Source organism: Thermobia domestica, chromosome 9, assembly GCF_964235325.1.
Source record: "Thermobia domestica chromosome 9, izTheDome1.hap1.1, whole genome shotgun sequence".
NCBI lineage: Eukaryota > Metazoa > Arthropoda > Insecta > Zygentoma > Lepismatidae > Thermobia > Thermobia domestica.
Window position 1 is genome coordinate 137,545,433 of NC_137462.1, and position 21,418 is coordinate 137,566,850.

The 21,418-nt window shown below is 32.8% G+C and overlaps 1 protein-coding gene across 1 annotated transcript in view; it reads right to left on the minus strand.

Annotated features, from left to right (window-relative positions):
• rsh (Rap GTPase activating protein radish) overlaps positions 1–21,418 on the minus strand; it is a 1,018,586-nt gene that overhangs the window by 19,107 nt on the left and 978,061 nt on the right. The window contains exon 12 of the mRNA XM_081726479.1: positions 2,902–3,020. Within this exon, the coding sequence (XP_081582605.1) occupies positions 2,902–3,020 (119 nt within the window). The remainder of the gene's footprint in view (positions 1–2,901; positions 3,021–21,418) is intronic.

Consider the following 21,418-nt stretch of genomic DNA (forward strand, 5'->3'; position numbering starts at 1 on the left):
TTTCACATTTTATTTAAGTATTAATTTACATTTAAGGAAATAGATTTTGAGAAGAAACTTGCGGAGAACGCCATAATGCGTTCTTGCCAAATTTGTACGTTTAATTTCTGGATTCCAGCGTTACAGTTCGAGAAGCAAAACTTAGCTGTGAATTACGGTAAGAGTCGAAAACTAATTTCTCCAGTAAGTATCCAAGCGGAATTCCATGATTACTTCCTTTATTATCTGGCACCAGTAAACACTCGACACTACCTGGCAACGCTGCACTATTCAAGCAGCGTTTAGCATAGCACTGAGAACACCTAGTGATCCACCTTAATCAATCACTCAATCTGCTTTTACAAACAAACAAAATAACAAAGAAATCTAATCTATACTGAGCACTAATACAGTTGATTCAACTATAATAGTCAATCTTTGCAAACTTTACTGTCTGCACCATCAAACGAAAGGTAAAAACCGATGGTGAAATGAAATGAGTAAAACTATATTGTTATAAGGAATATACCGTAATATATGCAACTATGATGATACACATACTTTTTAAGATATTGATACTTAAAATGTTTTTAAAATATACTGTTATTTAATCTTGTTTCAAACCAATTACGGAAAGTGTTAAACAAAATTTAACATAGCATTAGTGTCACCTCATGTTCCCCAAAATGAGAAAAACGTAGTTGATTGTAGTTTTTCTTTTTCCATCAATCAGTACGATTTTAAGCTGTATGTCAAGTTTTTCGTATATACAAAAATTGATACATTGTCACTGATTGATTTGAGAGTATACATTACATACTGCATTGACATGATGAAAAGAAACATATATAGTAGAAATAGAAGAGCATATGCGGAATATCGAATATTACACAATGATATTCAGTATTGGGTTTCTAGAAACATCTTAAAAACGAGAAATGCTATACAGATAAACAGTAGTGGCTCTTAAGGGAAGTTCAAAAATTAACATTTCATCATTACAAACAAAAATTGCTCCATTTTCAGTTTTTTTCCCTTTGCTTGTAGCAATATGTTAATTTTTTAGTGATATGACATTTTTAGGAGCCGCCAACTGTAGATAAAGTACATATTAATGTGAAATCTTAACCATTTACTAAAAGAAAATTTTTTTATATATATATATATATATATATATATATATATATATATATATATATATATATATATATATATATATATATATATATATATTATATAAACTTTCTACATCCGTACAAAGGAATACAACTCTGATATGGATCCTCCGGACAGAAGATAGAATAACTTGATCGACATCCTAACCACCATCAACGGTAAGGAGGAACAATTACATAGAACATTTGCATTGTGAAAGGTGTGAGACATGACGACAAAGACCTGTATTTTATATATATTACTATGTATTCCCTTTTATAATAACTTCTTACTCAATTGGTTCAATGCTGCATTCACAAAAGCCCTCCACTGACTTATCTCCTTAGCCAACTGGATCTAGTTCCTACTTTGTATTTCTATTTCTGCGAGATCCATCTTAATACTGTCCTCACATCTTCGTTCAATCTCCCTGCTGTTTATTTATTTATTTATTTATTTATTTATTTATTGGGTTTCCAGTTAAAAGTTTGAAAGCAATCCTATGTTTTTTCAATTCTGTCTCCATAACCCATCTACTTGAGCCTCGTAGATTTAATGACCTTAACAATGTCAGGTAAGAAATATAAATATTTCAGTTCCTTGTTATGAAATTTACGACCATTTGCCTCTCTCAATTTTGCATTAAGATTTTCAAATACTTTCAGTCTGCATTTTTCCCTCAAAACAAGTGACCATATTTCGGAACCATACAGCACAACAGATATAATTATCGATTTACATATTTTAAGATTCAAATTCTTCGATAGAAATCGCGAAAATAAAAGAGTTTGGATTGAATAATAACACGAATTCCCCGCTTTCAGTCAACATTTAATTTCCTAATGGATATGGTTTTAGTCTGTTAATGTTGATCTTAGATATTTCAATATATCCTGTCGAAAGCATTACTTTATATTTTAAGTATTCATAATTTGCAGGTCACTGTGAGTTTCCATAGTTTTAGTTTTCTCTCATTTACTGCTAAACCTATGTCCCTCCAGGAGTGTAAGAAAGCCTCTGCATTTCGTTCTATTGCCCTCATATCATCTCATACCAGATTAACATCGTCAACATAAGGTATAGCCTGGTGAATGTCATTTAGCTCTAGGTCCTGGTTACTATCTTTGTTTTCCTTATAGTGTATTGCAGAACAAAACCAAATAATGCCAATAACACATCTTCTTGTTTCCGGTCATTCTCGACGTGAAAGCTCATGGAGAAGCATTTTCCTACTCGGACTTTATTTTGGGTTTCATTTAAACATCTCTTCATTAATCTAACTAGCTAATAAAACTATCGGAATACCAAATTCAGTAAGAATGTTTCCCTCCTAACTAAGCCATAGACCTTTCTAAAATCAATAAATAATTGATATACCGGGATGTTGTATTTCCATTTCTTTTCGAGTTTTTGGCAAATGGTTGATATCTGGTCGATAGTTGATCGATTTCACATAAACCCGCAATGATAAACTGCATTAATTTAATCTAGGTATGGGCTCATTCTTACTAACAGAATATCTGAGAAGATTCTGTAGGATTCTGATGAAAGAGAGATCTCTCTTTTTATATTACATCATATTACCCTATCCTCATTTCCCATCGGTTCTTACTTTCAGTTTTATTGATCTTACAATAAAGTTAGCGAGAATTCATCAGTTTTTAGTAAATCAATCACATTAGTACACAAAATAGTTTGTTCGGTTGCTTTAACTATTCACAGCTTAGCTACTCCAGCCAGTTACATTATTCATCAGCTTTATCTTACCTCTGTTTGTGCTAACTTGGTACGATCCACCTTTTGTGCATCCGCACAGACACTTAACCGAGGAACAGCAAGCTGAGGTATCTCCTGTTTATTCTGCTTTTGGTCCTTTCCTTCCTTATCTAAATAGGACAAGCAAATTAAGAATTCCATAATACGAAAAAAATATTTTATATACTAGTACAGTAGGAAGTTATTATATATTTTTTTTATTATTAGCTCTATATGATAACGTCTTAAGTCAAAATGGCCTGCACACCAGAGTAGTTGAATCAGACGCTGTGAGCTAAAAGGGGTAAGAAATAAAATATTGTTAATACTTGTAATTTCGTCATTCTTATACCCGCAGATTGTTAATTCTTATAATTTTGTCATACTTACAACCGCTTAAAAAAAACGTATATTCCCTTCGATGTACGCTTATGCTTCTTAATTTTACTCCATGTTAATGAACAACGAAATGAATGTTAAGTTAACCATTTCTTTAGCTTTGCCATCTGTTTAATTTGGAGAAATATATCGTCATTAGAATAACAAATAAGCGTATTTCAAAATTTGCGTTTTGATGTTAACATCGACGTCTTATCTGATTTTATTAGATTTATCGATCGCTGTAAGAATCATAGACGACGAAAGCTTCATTCCTGACATTCCTGAGATATCGAGTTGTTGAGAAAGCTGTAGATCTCGTAAAATCATATAAGGCACCGGTGTTAATTCAAAATTGCAAATTTTCAAATGCGCCTATTAGTTATATATCGTTATTAGTTTGATCGATAGATAGATAGATAAATAGATATCGGCAATTCGTCCTTGGAATAACCAATAGGCGTATGTCAAAATTGGTTATTGTATCACAAAATTTGTGATTTCCAACTAACACCGGTACCTTATATGATTTTATTATATCTACCGCCTTCTGATTAAGTCGATATCTCAGGAATAAAGCTTTCTTCGCCTATGATTCTTACAGCGATCGATAAACCTCAATAAAATTAAAAGGTGTCGATGTTAACGTCAAAATGCAAATTTTGAGATACGCTTATTTGTTATTGCAATGACGATATGTGGAAGGCATGCAAAAAAAGCCATATTCTATTGTATCTTATTAACAGTATTAAATAAATGCATCATATTTATTGTTCAGTCCAATTTCTTTATATGAATAATTATCTTTCTGTTTACTTAGAAGTGAACTGGATATTTTAATAGTTTGATTTTACTGATTTCCTCTTTTTAAATGTTTCTTTCTTAGTGAAAATTTAAGTTTGTGATATACAATAATGAACAATATACAACACAATAATGAAACATATACAATAATAATGATATACAATATACAATGTGATGTACAATAATGAAATTTATTTTAGGTGATATTAATTTACGTTATTTAGGGCCTATATATAATGTAAATTCATTCTGAAGCAGAAAGGGACATCTAACTAGACTTGAAGAATAAATCAATAAAGTCACCATCTCATTAAAATTCCAGTTCGCTTCAAAGAAAATATAAAAATAATTCCTTATATAAATTAATGGGCTAAAAAAAAGGCGTAAGTATTGACCACTATTAAATTAGCTACAAGTTGGACATGTTGTATGCAACTAACGATGACGCTCGTGTTAATTTTAGTAGAGAAGGTGTGATCAAAAAGTACGGTGAAAGTAGTTGTACATTGCCACCTATCGATGTTGTATCGATTTCAACTAGTAAGCTCGGTAGCCTAAACCATTGGTACAATCAGTGTCGAGTTTGAACGAGTTGTGACACGTTATTGGGCTTCTAGAGGCAGATGAGTGAGGACGTGTTAAGAGTGTCTGTGGCGCGCCAACATTAAGTTTTGCTCTAAGCTGAAAAAAAAAGTGTCAAAGAAGCTCAGGAGATGTCAAAATCAATGTATGGCCATGAAGCGGTGGCACGGAAGACTGTTTACAAATGGTATGAGCGATTGAAAAGTGACAAAGAGTCGGTTGTAAACGAGTAACGATCGAGACGTCCTTCGACGTCAAGAACAGATTAAAATATGCAAAAAGTGGCACAAATGATTTGTTCAAACAGGCGAATGATTATTCGAGAGCTTTCCGAAGAACTAAACATCTCGTATGGGCCCATGAAAGACATTTTAACCGCCGACTAAATGGACAAATGGCTTCCTGCTTCACTACGGAAAGGCGCCGTGCCACATCTTGCTTTGTCTGTCCATAGCACCATGTGACTTCTGGCTCTTCTCAAACATTAAAACTATCCTTAAAGGAAAACGTTTTGACACCATTCCTGACATTGAGAGGGCCATGACAGAGCAGCTGAACACCATTCCAAAGAAGCCTTCCAGAAATGTTTCCAGTCATGGATTAAATGTTGGGATAAGTGCATTGCTAGCCAAGGACAGTACTTTGAAGGAGATTAAATTAAATTCCGTGTAAACTTATTACTTTGTTTCTAATAAAATTACTCATCGCATTTTTTGATTACACCTCGTACTTACATTATTTTAGTTAAAAACATCTACACAAAGTCTGAAAATACTTTTGCACGAAATCAATGAGCCAGTGATTTGAAATTGGGAATATACATAACGAACATATTTCGAGTTTCATAACAGTTTATTTTCTTCTCCTTCTCCTCATGTATCTTTTTCTTTCAGATAGCTCCTCAATAATTCTCACGACCCTGGTTGGACACGGCACTGCTAACACCATTTGGTTTTCCTAAGTAGTCATCCGCCAAAGTGCTATCTAGACCTGACACTGCTTAACTTCGATGAACTCACGGAGAATGGTATATATTACAAAATAAAGAATTATCTTCAGCACTTTTTTTTTCGGAGTAAAGTGTTGAGGATTCTAATAATACAATTATGGACATCAATATATTCTCTTAGTATCACTTCGAAGGGTATTTCTGGATATTTTTCTTTAATGAACAATATTTACTTCATTAAGTTTCATATAGAACTATGAGGTACTGAAAATGCTAATGAATGGCAAGTAAGCAGGGTATTTTGAAAGGAAGTACACAGAGTATATATTTAAGTTACTACTGCAGCATTTGACTATTAGACTGAAAGAAAATCCTGGGAAAAACCTCGGTGACAATGGACGCTCGTGAGAATAGAACCCGAAGTCTTTCTGGATTGCAATTTCACAGTGTGAACCTTTCGTCTGTGTTCACTCGGATGAATATCACTGAAACCAAAAATGACACAATTGATTTGCAGACTTTCTCATTTTTTTTTACTCAATAACAAGAAACTTCTCGAAAACAACTTTTTAGATTATATTAATTTGAAACTACAAATTACTATAGTGTTAAATATTGGAGGTTTCATTTTTTAAATGTGATATTTAGGAAAATGTACAAATATTCTGAGGAACTCAATGAACATTTGATGTTTTTTTTTTTTTAAATCGCAAATTCCTTTTTCCAAGTTTATATTTTACGGATAGAATTTTTCGTTTTCGTCAAGGGTCTTAGAATACAAACTATATGACCATTTAGCAAAATTTTGACATGATATCTCAGCCGGTGTAGTCTCTTGATTTAATGAAAAACTAAAAATTGCAAGATATAAATTACTTTATCTTCAATCAAGTAAATAGCATACTTTTTTTTGACCATTCTTTATAATGAGACATGTAAGTTAATGCAATTACCACTTAAAATCTTATCATATTGTTGTATCCAAAACAGATTCTTGCCAGTGAATTTACTCCCCCCGATCGGTGATCGATGTTCAGTGTTTTTCGGTCTTCAGCTTATTTGAAGCGAAATGGCTATAACTCGGGTCTCTATATTTCAAGGGTCTACTATACGAATATTAAAAAAATACATGGTATAATTATCAAAATAAATAAAAAGAAAAAAGAAGAAGGTTTAAAGAGAATAAGGGAGAGCAAAGCTCATATTACTTCAAGATTTAATCAATAAAATGTGATTAAAAAGCCAAGTCTCTTAGATAAGAATGAATCTGTTCACCAATCTGCCCTTATAATCAAAGTGCAAAATCAGTTTTATTTTATTGATTTGAAGAAGGGGACGAAAATCCAGAAAATTTTATATATATCAGACGGATTATTGTCTGATTATTGATTCAATCCGTTTTGTAAAGGTTTTTTTTTTTTTTTTTTTTTTGAAATACCTCTGCTTTAGACTGAAATGTTGAGAATACCAAAATAAATGAAATGAAATCTTTGAGTTTTACGTCCGACATTTATGCCAGTTAGGCTAATGGAGACGGTGATGATGAGAAATGAATGAAATGGAGGAATGAAGAAAGTGGGAGGAAACGGGAGAACCCCGAGGAAACCCATGCACACGGTGTTTGTCCACCTCTAAGTTCACTTGGCGCGAACTGGGATCGAACCAGGAACCCCCATGCACCAGAGGTAAACGCTGTACCCCTGAGCCACCGCGGTTCCCCCTTACCAAAATAGATTGGAAAGATAGGGAGAAGCGTGATCCAATTTATGGGTGATTAACGCTCCTCTAAATTTGCCTTAATGCTAATTATGATACGAAATACTATACATTGTAGGGGTAATAGAGATTAGGATAGGGATAGCATATTAGATCGAATGAAGGTTCTAGCAAAAGAGCTTACAGTATAGTTGTTGTTGTTCTTGCTTTTTAGGTATGTGTGATTATGGTTTCACTATTTTCTGATAAGTAATTCATTTTTATTCCTGCTCTGGGATTTCTTTGTTCCATATTCATTTAAGGTAATTTCATCTCATATTATCTGATACGGTTATTCTTTCACAATATCTTTGTATTTAAAGTTAGCCAGTTAACTGTATTAAAGGAAGTATACAAATTGATTCAGTGTTTTAATGTTTATAATTAGGATTGTTAATTTTCCAAAAGTGGATCATTATAAATAACACCGATAATATCAAATTGCGAAGCATTGTTTCTATATTTTTGAACATACTATAATTTTTTAAAGATAAGATACAATGTTACAATACGTAAGTTTAGACAAAATTTTCAGCAACATCCTTATTATTACAGACGGGGGAAATCGGCAAATATATGGACTCGAATAAAGATGTCCAATTGTTCGTAACAGGCTATGTTGCGCCACCTTCCTGAATTCTGTACTACACACTGCAACTTATTATATGATCATATACTGTATATATTGTACTGGTAAATGCAAAAAAAAAGAAAAAAAAGAAAAAGAAAAAAAGTATTTTACGCTACATTATTCAGAAAATTTGTTACTGTGTTAGGTAAATTTAGTATCAAACTGTGCATAGTATTAAGTATCTAAAACTGTCTACTAGTCAAAAAGTGAAGAATAAACTATCATTGACTTGGAATAGAAATAATTTAATGGGAAAACTAACTAGCGCAATTATCTTGTATAAGAGATAATTTCAGCTGCTGTCTTCATCTGGAGAAATCATAAATATGCGAATTGCTTGGTAAGCAGCTAGCTATCTTTTAATAAATTTAATTACGGTAAATAACCTAAATTTTAAGTGTTTATTTTAATGTAAATAATTTAATGTGCATTATGTACATATTGAATTTCTTGGCAATAATAAAATATCCGCTCCTCTTTCAAAAGTTTTCTAATTTTATTCGTAGAGGATGACTGCCAAGAAGTCTCATCTTTGAAGATCTAGTGAATTGGAAGCTGAATCACAATTAGTAAATGGAAAAACTATTAAATACATAATACACTTAATCGAGAACAGTGTGTAATAGATCAAACAGAGTAGGTGTATTAGGACAAATATATATAAAACAATATATATAAACAATAAACTATATATATATATGTAACGATATTTGATGGCTTTCTCTACCTAGTTCGCTGCACCCATTTTAATGATTTTTGGTACATATGTGGACCCTGGTCTAACTTAGATTTCTATCATATTTTCGGCTTGGATTTGGATAGGCAAAAGGTGATATGTAAAAATAACCGAAAACTACTTATATTAGTGTCTAATCCATAGTTTCTTGTGGTTGCTGGGATGAATATTGACACTTCCGATGCTGTTTGAATTCAAACTCATTCCCTCTCGGCTTGGGAGGTAAGGGGCTTAGGGTGGCAAAAAGGGATGACATGTAAAAATAATCGAAAATGACCAATAATAGTGTCCGATTCGGGGCTGCTGAGTTGAATAGTGACAGTTCCTATGTTGTTTTGCCTAAGTTCATCCCCTATCAGTATAAGGGGGTGAGAAGTTGTGAGGTGAACGGTGGAGTGGGAACGGAGTGACATTATGGATTTTTATCACTACACTTTCGTTGAAATGAGTATCCTAAGGACAGAAGGGGTTGGAACACATTTTTCAAATCTATTCTTTTCGTGTGAAGTACGGGCATTTCAGCTAGTAATTACTAAAAGAAAAGTTTTCTCCTCTAGCGCTGACCTAGATTTGCGTTAATTAAATGTATCAAGTTTCTGTCGATTTATTATATCATAATATGAAATTGCAAGTATATGATTAAAACTCTCTCTTTCTCTGCCTGTCTCTAGTGAGAGCTTTGATTTCTGCCAGTTCCATGAAACTCTGCTTTTATATACAACTCTTTCAACAGAGTTGGTGATTGTTTCACGGTAGAAAAAAAAAGTCTGATCAGAACATAAGAACATTAAAAAAGAAAAAGGAACATGATACATGCATTTACTGAGCTCTCACAGAAATAACTGATTGAAAAGTTAACTACTGGTATCGGGAAGAGAAGGGAAGGAGAGAGAGAGAGAGAGAGATCAAAACGCGATGAGAAAAAGTTGTTGCAGGAGGCATTTTTTCATTCTTTTAAACCAACGAGGGAAAAAGTTTCCAGAGCGGAAATGGTGAGAATACTTTCGTTGGTAGTTGGACAAGTTCAATTATTACCGTCTGTCTTAGCTTGAAGCATTATTGTGGCATGTTAAACTAATATATATATATATATATATATATATATATATATATATATATATATATATATATATATATATATATATATATATATATATATTAGTTTAGCATCCCATATAGATAACACAAAGTAGTATGTGGAAGTAAACGGACGGACGTTTTAGGGTGTGATGAAGAAAATCAATATTTTCAATATACTCGTATAGATTTTAAAGAAGATAAGGTTAATAACAATATTTTCAACATTATTTTATAGTAAGACTTAGATTTGTCTGTCTCCAAACTAGAAGACTAAATACTGTATTAAGTGAAAGGCTGACTATTTTGAAATGTTTTTTTAAGAAATTCTTTGAAAAAATAAGATTTAGAATATCATTGAAGTAAAAGTGCGTCTCCGAGCTTCTCTGCTAAATAAAAGTATCACATTTGTAATTGTCTTTCCTTTTGTAATTTATAAATGCACTATCGTCAATGCTGGGTTAAAATAATAAAAAAAATAGTAATATGTTCCGTTAGCCAGTCACTTTTTACTATTACTGAAACGCTGTCTGATATCGGTCATTTTCAATTATTTATATATATATTCCCCTCCCCCAAGTTCCGAGGCTGAATTTGGTTTTAAGTGGCACAGGAAGTGTCACTGTTTATCTCAACGACTCCGAAAACTAAGGATTCGATGCTAATATCGTTCATTTTCAATCATTTTTATATATTTCTCTTTCCTCTCCCCCCCCCCTCCAAATTGCACCATCAAAGTGAAATGATAAAAACCATCCCAGGCCCGAACCTCATTTGTGTGGAAAATTTGATTGAGATCGGTCTGGTGGTTCAATGGTTATTAAGTCACAAAAATAGTCACTTTCATTTATAGATGAATAGTTGGATAAACAAGAAGAGTCATTATTCGAAAGTACTTTAAAAAAAAGTCAGGTAGTTCTTTCTACCGTATTTACAATTCCATAACCTTTAATTTATTTTTCTTGTTGTAAGTGCTAACAGTCACAAAGCTTGTCCGAACCAAAGAAGGAAAATTTTATTTACTAGTGTATCATTTAATATACAATATAAAATTCCCATACATCCCCCATCTCCGCTCAAATTTTTCTTATGTATGTCTTGACAATGTTCACAATTGTTAGGAAAAATTCGATGTTTAACGTAATTTTCTGATACAATCTATGTACAATAGTTTAGAAAAGTAATTGGAGAACCTATAAGATTATTGATAAAGAGAAAAAAGTTCCAAACGAAACCAATATAGTCTAATATTTTAAGTACATTATCTTATTTTTATCGCCAAGCTTCAAATGCAACAGTTGGCGACATTTAGGTTAATCGTTTTCATTTATAGGTGAGATTGCGTTCCTCGACAGTGTTTGATTGGTAAAATCGGTGTCTTGGAAGGTTGTTTACCCTTTTGTAAGGTCAATCAGTTATTTTTTTTAATAAGAAGATCAGTAGGTTTAAGAATACTTAATTTTAATAATTATTATATTTTGTAAGGGAACTAGAATTTTATACATTGTATATTGCTTACCAAGATAACCAAGTTTAGAGAAACAAGCACGTAAGTTGATTAGTTGTCAGTGCAATTGGTCTGACTGTGAAGCGAATATAAAATTTTAAGAAAAATCTTTGCTTCTAGTTTATGAAGTTGTTTACCGCGTATTTTACACTTTGTTCAAATTCGTCATGATATCCTCAACTTAATATACTAGTTTTAGGTAATGCCTACGACATTATTGCTCTTTGCAAGCGGTTATCCACCCTTAAGAACAGATTTCTCCAAAGCTTTTGATAAAATTAATCGTTACTTTTTTTTCATCTTTTAGATAGGTTATAATTTGGTATTATCTACTTCAATATACTTAAGTCTCTTTACAGTGGTTGTACTCTGCAATTGAAAATTAATGGCTTAATTACATCATCTGTTAGATCTTATTCAGGGTTGTCCATTTTCCGTAGAATTGCTTTTATGCCCTTTCTTTACAAAATTCACAATAAAATAGACGTCCCCATATTGACAAAATGGTTCTTAAAATTCTCATAGGAACCACTTGAAGATGTTTGCTTTTTCTTTTATGCACGGAGTGATCTTGATAAAGCCTTATTTAATATACTTTTTGGTCAAGTATAGGAGGCAGAGAATAAAGGCATGAATAAATAAATAAATGAAAATGAACTACTTTAATTTTCGTAAGAGTCATTTGTATGTTTTTGGCTCTTCTTTTACAGATGTTATCCATCCTAAAATTATCAGCGTTACGTGACATTTCAAGGTCAAAAGACCTCAAGAGATTTGGCAATTGTATTGTCAAAATTTATTGTAATCTTATTGTATCAAAATTAGGTATGTTTAATTTAATCTTTGATCGTTTCATGGTACAGCTATCTACATTAATATGCATGCATTCAGCCTTTTGTGGTACTTTTCGCCATGTAAATTCTTCAATTTGTTTTTGGTGTCGTTCACAGTCAATAAGCATACGTTCCATGTGTGTCTTTGTCTCTGCTCAAAAATTTTGGATACAAACTCTATCGTTTGAAAATATAATATCGAGCAATCATATTCTTCATCGCTCCTCCACCTAATTATTGGTTTTCTTCCAACCATTTGAACTACAAAGATGACTCATCAGGTTTGCAATATTCTGGTACAAAAAATATCTGAATTTATGCAGATTAATATTCAAAACTCTCTTGCTGGATTGTTTGCAGCTTCTACCTGCCAGTTTCTCGGTTCCACGTCCATATTATGTCTTGTTCTTAGAGGCAAAGGAGTCAGTCTCTGCTGTTTTCATCGTCTGCTGCTTGATGAAGCACCATAATATCAGGAAGTGCGCCGTAGACCGAAACATGTAATAAGCCGAAAGAGCGAGGTCAGGTCTATATACCGGGTGTGGCATCAGTTCGATTCCGTCAACTTCCTAAATTTTTTGTTGAATTTCTTGAGACATGTGTGACTTTTTTTATCCTGTTGCAGCAGGGCATACTTTCAATTCACCAATGCAGGATATTTTTGGCATAGTGCAGCATAGGCTACATACGCTCCAACTGTTCGAAATAAATGTCACACCATCAATTCCAACCTTTAAGAACGAATTCAAAATGAATTACCTCCTCGTAGTTTCACCACATACAGAGCATGACTTTATGTCGAAACGGCCTTGTCTGACGACCAGTTCTGGAAGTAGGACCTTGCTCAAGCATTGTTTTTGCACATTTGAAAAAAAATGCTAACTTTTCATCACATGTGACAATCTGTTTCAGAAAATGCACATCACGCAGATTTTGCAACAGTTGTCGGAACAAATTCACCATTCTCTGAGCTTGAGTTGGAGTCAACTCATGTGGTACAATACGGAAACTCCTGATGGTTATCTTGAATTCGTGAGGATGGTGTACTACACTGACTTGAGACATGTCGAGTAGGTTTGGCAATCATCGTGTGCTGGTGAATGGATTTTCTTCGATGGAGTGTCGTATGACCTCAGAATATGTTAGCCTGGGGTGGCCGGACCTTGACTGGTCTTCAATATTTTTACAAACTGCACGAAATTTCTGGAGCTAGCAAGTTTCTGTGCTGTGATTCACTGCACCTTCACCTTTTGCATGACAAACGTTTTCGGTTGCTAACGCAGCATTATGCCTAAGTTCAAACTGATACTGTAACGGCTCACGTATCAGACGTTGTTGATCACTCATCGTCACTGCCACTATGACTGAAGATACTGACAGAATGGTCGCCTCCGTGCTAAGTGGTCCATTTGTCACACTACCTCTTGTGCTAGTTTGATCTTATATTTACAGTTGATCGTGGCATATACACTTGCCTGCTGTTTGGATTGTGGGCATATTGCAAGACTTATGTATCAGTCTTATAAGTTAGTTTTGATTCGGAATAATTTAATATGATACGGAGACAGTCAAGGAAATGTAAAAAATTTTCATTACTGACATTGAAGATTTTCCAATAACTCAGAATTTAATTTTTATTAACTCTTTAATAATTATTGTGTGAAACATATATTAGATAAGTTTCATATATATATAACGAGACAAGGAGAGAGAAAGAAAGAAAGAAAGAGAGAGAGAGAGGGAGAGAGAGAGAGAGAGAGAGAGAGAGAAAGAGAGACGAGCTTGTGTCTGCGACGTAAGAATATGAGATCTCACTGTCTAAATCACAACACTTTACTTACGACTAGGCAACATATTTTCACCCTCGTTTATCTCGATAGCTAAATCTCGTTGGTAAAGTCATTTTGACCTCATACTGAGAATGAACTTAAAATTACAAACATATAATTAATTAAAAAATAAAAAAAATTCGGCTGTGGTTCAGTGCTAGAGCATTCTTTCTGGTCATGGAGTCCCTGTTTTAATTGCAGGTCACGCCCGGCGGTTTTGTGGTGTAAACAAACACCATAATCAATTATCTTACTTCTAGCGCTCAAAAGAAAAACTGCACGGAAACATGGTTCTTGGGTGGTACAGGTAATGTCCTTGCTCTTTTACCTATATCCATATAAATTACTACAATCAATAATTCCGAAATTTTCTGGTCTCTTGTAAGTCTTGTTTTTACAATGCGGTATATGTTAGTAATTTTGGTGAAAATAGTTTGACTATGATTAGTTGTTTTGAATATTTCATAAATTGATGTCTTATCATAGAAAAAAAAATATATATGGCTGAAATATAAAGATGAGTTGCAACAATTAAACACGTATCTGCATATTTTGTTAACTAGCAAACAATAACAATAATCTACATTGTAAAACAATAAACTATTATGCAATAAAATATACACAATATGTAATGAATATTTACGTAACATTTAATAACGAAGAAGAATGGAAATATTAATTAATTAATAAGTAACTGATCGATAACTATTCAACTGTTATAGCATGATATATTTCCTGCGTACTCAACATATAACTTTGTAAATTCCTCTTGGAAAGTAGCTTGGCAAATGAGATCTGGATTTTCAACAAGAGTTTCTCTTTCAAATACCGAGAGATAACATTCAATAGTTTTTTCTAATGTTAAATCTTCTTTGGACGAAGCCTCCTTTGCATTACGATGTTCAGACTGAGCGATCAGATGCCTTGGATACCGTATATGAACATGAAAATCGTCGAATTTAAAACGGTTATCTTTTAGGATAAAATGTTGACACCCCTCACAGGTCTCTGATATTATCTCCTCGTGTGTTAAACAAGGTGGAACTACCCATCGCTCTGTTAAAAAAGCTCCATAATCTTTTGGATACTCAACAGAATCCCGATGATGCAGACAAGCTAGAGTACCAGTACATTTCTTTACTGCAAAGTAATGATTCATTGTTGATATAATTCTACTCCAGTAACTCAGAGAACTCTCTAATTCATTTGCTGATGAAAAGGTTCTTGTAGTCGTCGATGCCCCATATCTTATATTCTGAAGATACGGAATACGACATTTGATTAAAATATTGCAATTGTAATCTTCTAGAATAACATTACATCTCAAGCGAGAGAAAACGCAGAATGTACCAAGTAAGTTCACATGATCTAAAACAAAATTGGGATGTCTAACAATACGATAAAGCTTTTTGACAAAAATTTCACAAAGTTCCCTCAAGCGCTGCTTCAAAAATTCATGTGGATACAAAGTTCCTTGTTGAACAAGCAAAAGGGTTGCATAGAATTCATCCAATAGTTCACCAGCAAAGAATGTACAAGTACCTTTCTTTACATATTTCCAGGATAAAGCATGTACAATACGAAATTCACAATGTACAATTTCTAAAGCATGGTAACTTCTCACCAGATTACGAATATTTGTTTTCCTGTTTTTCGAATGCAGAGCCATTTCTATAGATCTTATGAACTTGCTCCGCTGATGTTCAATGTCACATCCTAGCTTATTAAAGCTTAATTTCAATATGGTATTAGATATTAAACAAAGCTTTCTGCATACCAAGCGAATCTTATTTATTTCTGAATACGTGAGAAATTGCACAATATGTTCTATAATTTCACATGGTAAATCTAAGAATGAAACTGGTAAGCTTCCTATATCGTCCATTTGATAAATGTTCCTTCTGTCTTTCTTTCTTTCTTAACCTCAACTGAAGTTTATACCTTCAGGTGCAGATCTATGTGCCAGTCACCTATTTTACTGAGTTTTGTAATACAGTAATTTAAATGTAAAAACTGATGAAAATGATGGATGACAGAATATGAGGATCAATTCTTGCTGTACTATTACAAATTACGGAAGTAATTCAATTCCATTTCTCTCATGTGAGAAATATTTGGATGGCGCATACTAATATTTCGTAAAAGAGGGTTAAAATATCTGTCTACGTGAAGTATATGTTTCCATTATCTATTTTTAAATTTCAAGATTGAGAAAAGACATTAAATGGTGACTTATGGAAAAATCATTTTGAGGGATATGGATATTAAGTAACCGTTTCCACTAAAATGGGGAAATTGATTAGACTTCGCATCAACTTTAGTAAAATACATGTATAGCGCCTTTAGGGAAAAATTAGTTTCAAGGTGATGGGAATTTTGCCTAATGATCATCATAGATTGGAATGAATTCACTGTTTTGGAGTGTAAGGTAACAATTTTAGTTGGTCTTGAGTTGGCTTGATATATATATATATATATATATATATATATATATATATATATATATATATATATATATATATATATATATATATATCATTGTCTGAGGTCTGGCTGCCCTCCCCAGTTTTTACCTTCTAGATCCACCACTGGTGTAAGCATTTACGTAACTCCAGGAAAATCGAATTTCCATCAACAAGTGTATTTTGCAACTAGGAAAAAAGGTAGATACGTATATTTCAAAGATTTTCCTCGACTTCATTTTCTTCATATAAAACATGGGGATTTCTTTTAGTATGTAGGGTCTATTACGTGAAATAAGTTTCAGGAAGTACAATATACTTCTTGGTAATATGCGGATAATTAGTTTACTGCATTGGAATTGCGTATATTATTATAGTTATTTTTTTAAAATTCTCTTATTTCCTGCAAATTGCCTACTTTCAGTAGAGTTAACTGGTTTTATTGGAACTAATTGCTGAAATAGACAGTTTTTACTGTTTAATTTGTAGAAAACAGTTTCCGTGCAAAATAATAGGTATCTAGAAGTGGATATAGTTTTTGCTTGAAACTGAACATTTATTTGTCTACAATCAAACGGTTAGTATCAACTTGATGATTAATAAATCAACCAACCGTAAAATGCGAAGATTACTACAATTTATATAGTGTGAATGTGAAATAACTTTTGTTAAATTCACAGTTTATGTTACGTACCGTATATATTCAATAATATAAAAACGGAAAACTTGGATAGTAACCGAACGCTACTTATTTTGCCAATTTCTTCTTTTTAGTGCGAACGGGTCGTAATACCGTAAGCGAATAACAAACATGATATGTAGAACTAATTATCTGTTACATTTTGACCAGAAGAAAGAAAGAAAAACTTTTCCAACCTAAAAAAAAAAAAAATCTCTCATCAAATATTGCCCTAAACACAACACATTTGGATTATCATCTGTATACACTACTAAACGAATAATAATTTAACTACACTAAAACGACTGGGTTAAAATCATACATGTATTTTTAAATAAATATATTATTTTCAAATTTTAAATAGACAAATTAGTTGTTAGCTAATTAGCGGACATGTAACACCTTGGGTAACAAATGCATTGTTATTAAAAAAGCAGAGTTTCAAAACTGAAAAAGAATGAATACGTATATTTAAAAAAAGATGAGATAATCTCTCATTTTCAATTTTTTTTTAAAAAAAAGTCTGTTGGCTATGAAAAAAAAATGCTTGTCACAGTGATGTTTGAGCTAATTAGAGATGTATAATTGCTCAAAGATAAAAGCAGTTTTGAAGGTAAAAGGATTTAATTAGTGAAATTACAAGACAATTATTTTGCAAAACGAGCTTGCTATTTTCTTTTATTTCTAGTAGTTCATAGAAGTGGCTTCTTTTCGGTTTAGTAACTGAATACAGATTAAAAACATTCTACTTAATTGGATAATATGTTTATTCAACCTTCATTGTATTAAAAAAAAAGGATGAAATATTTTGTAATAAGATAACTACGTTACCGAGTACATATTTTGTTTTAAATATATGAATACAAAATGCAGTTCAATGCAATGACGGAGCGATATTGTAAGACCATTGAGTAAAATTACATTTTTAAAGTTAAACACGGTGAAATTACTTTCTTACAAATCACAGATAATACTTAAATATATAGTGTTTTTTTTGTTCTAATTTCTTTTAAACTAAACTATCGAATAGCAGAAGAAATGAAACCACAAATTGATACAGAATGAATGATATTTGTGTAATATGTTTTTCTGGAATGTAGTGTTCATGAAAGACATTTATGATAGGAACTCAGGGCTAGTGGGTATTTTTAAAAATCTTCTGCGCAACAATCTCCATATCAATAGAGAACAAATGTTTGACACCAGTGATTTTAATCAACAATAAAGTAAGAAAACATTAATAAAAAAAACTTGAATTGTCTAAACGCTTCGAAAAATCACGAACTTATAAAACGATAAAATCTTGAACTGGAGTGACGCTTTAAAACCGGGATGCAAATAACCATTCACCCACTCGCCCGGGGTGAGTGGTTCGTGGATGCGGGCGAGTATTTAATATCATACCGAAGGTAAGTAAGTAATTTATATTGTGGGATATGGGCTAGTAGCTTTCTTCTTGGGCGAGTAAAATTTTGTTGCTTATTTGTATCCCTGCTTTCAAAATATACGAATTTAGTAAAAATTTATTAAAAAATGAACTGAAGAAATGCCCATAAAGAAAACATGAACTGAATCAATATTTCGTGTAAATCATGAACTAAAGAAACACTTTATAAGAATCATGAACTGAGGGAATGATGCATACAAATCATAGTGAGGAAGCAATTTACAAAAATTGTGAAGTGGAGAAATGTTTCATAAAACTATGGGTAAGAACCTTTTCATAAAAGTAACGAATTCTTAAAATTTTTTAAAGTCATGAAATGAATGATTTATATAACTTGTGAATTTAGGAAATACTATATTAAAATTATGAACTGAGAAAAGAATGATAAAAATCATGAATTAAGGAAACGATTCACAAAAACCATGATATAAAAATATGCTTGAGAAAAATGAAGCCGAAGAAAGTCTTCATAATAATCATGAACTAGAAAATGTTTACAAATATCCAGGCCTGTAGCCAGTCCAAAAATGCAGGGGGGTCGGTAGAAGTTAGGGGGGACCCGATCCAATCATATTATAGTCCATATGCAAGCCTACCGTGAAAAGTTTAGGGGCTAGTAAAAATTATGGGGAGTTGTGGATACGGGCCTACAAATATCATGAAAAGAACTGAACAAATGCTACAAAATATATATTGTGAATTGAAGAAATATTTGATAAAAATTATGAACTGAAGGAACTCTGTACATAAATCGTGAACTGGGAAAAACGCTTCATAATTTGACCTCCCGACAATTATTACGTCACACAGGAGGCCAAGTAGACCAGAATAAACATTTCAAATCACTAGCATAGTTGTTTTGTGTTTCGGCGTGTTTATATATATATATATATATATATATATATAGAGAGAGAGAGAGAGAGGTGAGTGGATGGAAGCAATACTTTATTTATTTGTAGTTGAAGGGCAATAATTAGTAGAACAACATTCTTTGTTGTAAGACAATCAACAAAATAATAGGTCGATATATTCTGCCACTAATAGGATTTCGCCCTATCTCTCTTGGCTTGGGGTTCGGGATCATTAATTACAGATTATTAAATCATAGATACCAAATGAGATGAGAAAGAAATATTTATTTTAGGTATGAACAAAGTAAAAATATTAAACAAGGATTATAACACTAATATTAAACTAGTAAATAAAGGAGCACATATAGAACAATAAGGTACGTGCAAAACAAGAGCACTGATTATGAGAAAAGTAGTACAGAAGAAGATATTGCGGAATATATGGGTGTTGAAATATGATATTACATTAGAAACTGACGATGGATGGAAAGTGGAGAGGTGCACGTGACGCTATAACATACTATAGAGATGTTACAACAGACAAATTCATGTTAATCTGTCCTGTGGCGGCTCAGAACTGATGAGGGACATATTAGTAGTGTAGAGAGACAGTGCTATGATGTGAAAAGGTGAAGAATGTGTTGATGGATGACTTCGTGACGGAAGAATATGTCATGATAATCTGCTGGAATAGTGCAAAGATATATTGAAAGCAAGTCGTTGAATGGTATATAACAGTATTTGTATGGTGATTCTGGCTGTAAGTCTGTAAATATTATATCAAGAAAGATATCCTTACAGTCCTAGAGATTCTTGGCTATAAAGTTTTGAAGCAAATAAAGGGTTGGTGAACGAGCAAAGGAAAGTCAATTTTATCATATAGATCAGTATTATAATATGGGAGTTTGATCCGATATGCTAAGTGACTGGCGTGTCACTCTAGAATGTTAAGTCTGTTGTAGAATTTCTGTGGGGCCGAACATCTTGCTTTGGAGGTATACTCTAAGCAGTAATTTAGAGTACAATTCCCAGTTCTGACCAACAAGACGGCGAAGAAGTTGCACTCTGGTTTAGAATACGTAGTAAGTTTCTGTAGCTGGGGTGTCAATCGCAAAGGGACGAAGGTGCTCGTGTATCCGCATCCACAATAAAATGGATGGAGCCGAACTTTTCTTCGATGCATAAATGGTAGAATAACTAGTATCTGAGTTTTGTCTTCGTTAACTGAAAGTCGCCATTGGACACACCATTCGAGAAAAGCTGTAATCCTAGCCTGCAAATTTGTGTTAATCTGTTGTATTCATTTCTTCTAATGTTAGGAAGGCGGTATCTTCAGCATATTGGAATGGATAAGTCTTATGTGTTTAAGATGACAAATCTGAGGTGGCAAATAAAATATATAAAAGAGACGATAAAATAAAGCCTTGCGAAACCCCTGTGTGCCGGAAGACTAGATGTGATAAGAAGTTTTTTTTACACTGATATTGGCAATACACTTAGGTATAAACGAATATATGACTCGGAGATATGAAAGAGAGAGTCTCAATTTAAGCAGTTTATAAAATAATCCGTAGGGCCAAATCCAATCGAATGCCTTTTCAAGATCCATCAGTATAAGACAAACTGGAAGAGATTTATTATAATGATTAGTAAGAATAGTGGTTAGGCGAAGTAATTGATCATTTATGCTGTAATGAGGTCTAAATTCAGTCTGATGAAGTGATAAGAGTTGACGATCAGTGATATACGGATATAAACATAGGACCAATATTTTTCAAAGACTTTACCAGAATGAAAGTTAGTTGGATTGGACGATATGATTATACAGAATGCGGCGGTTTGTTTGGTTTCTAAAACATACAGACTTTATACACCTTCCAATAGGAAGAATAGTAACCAGTTCGGAGTATAAATTTAAATACTGTAGCCAGAAAAATGAAAAAAATGCCGAACATCCTTTAAGAAGTCTGTACGATATTTGATCAAAGTCAGGAGCAGTCTATGTTTCC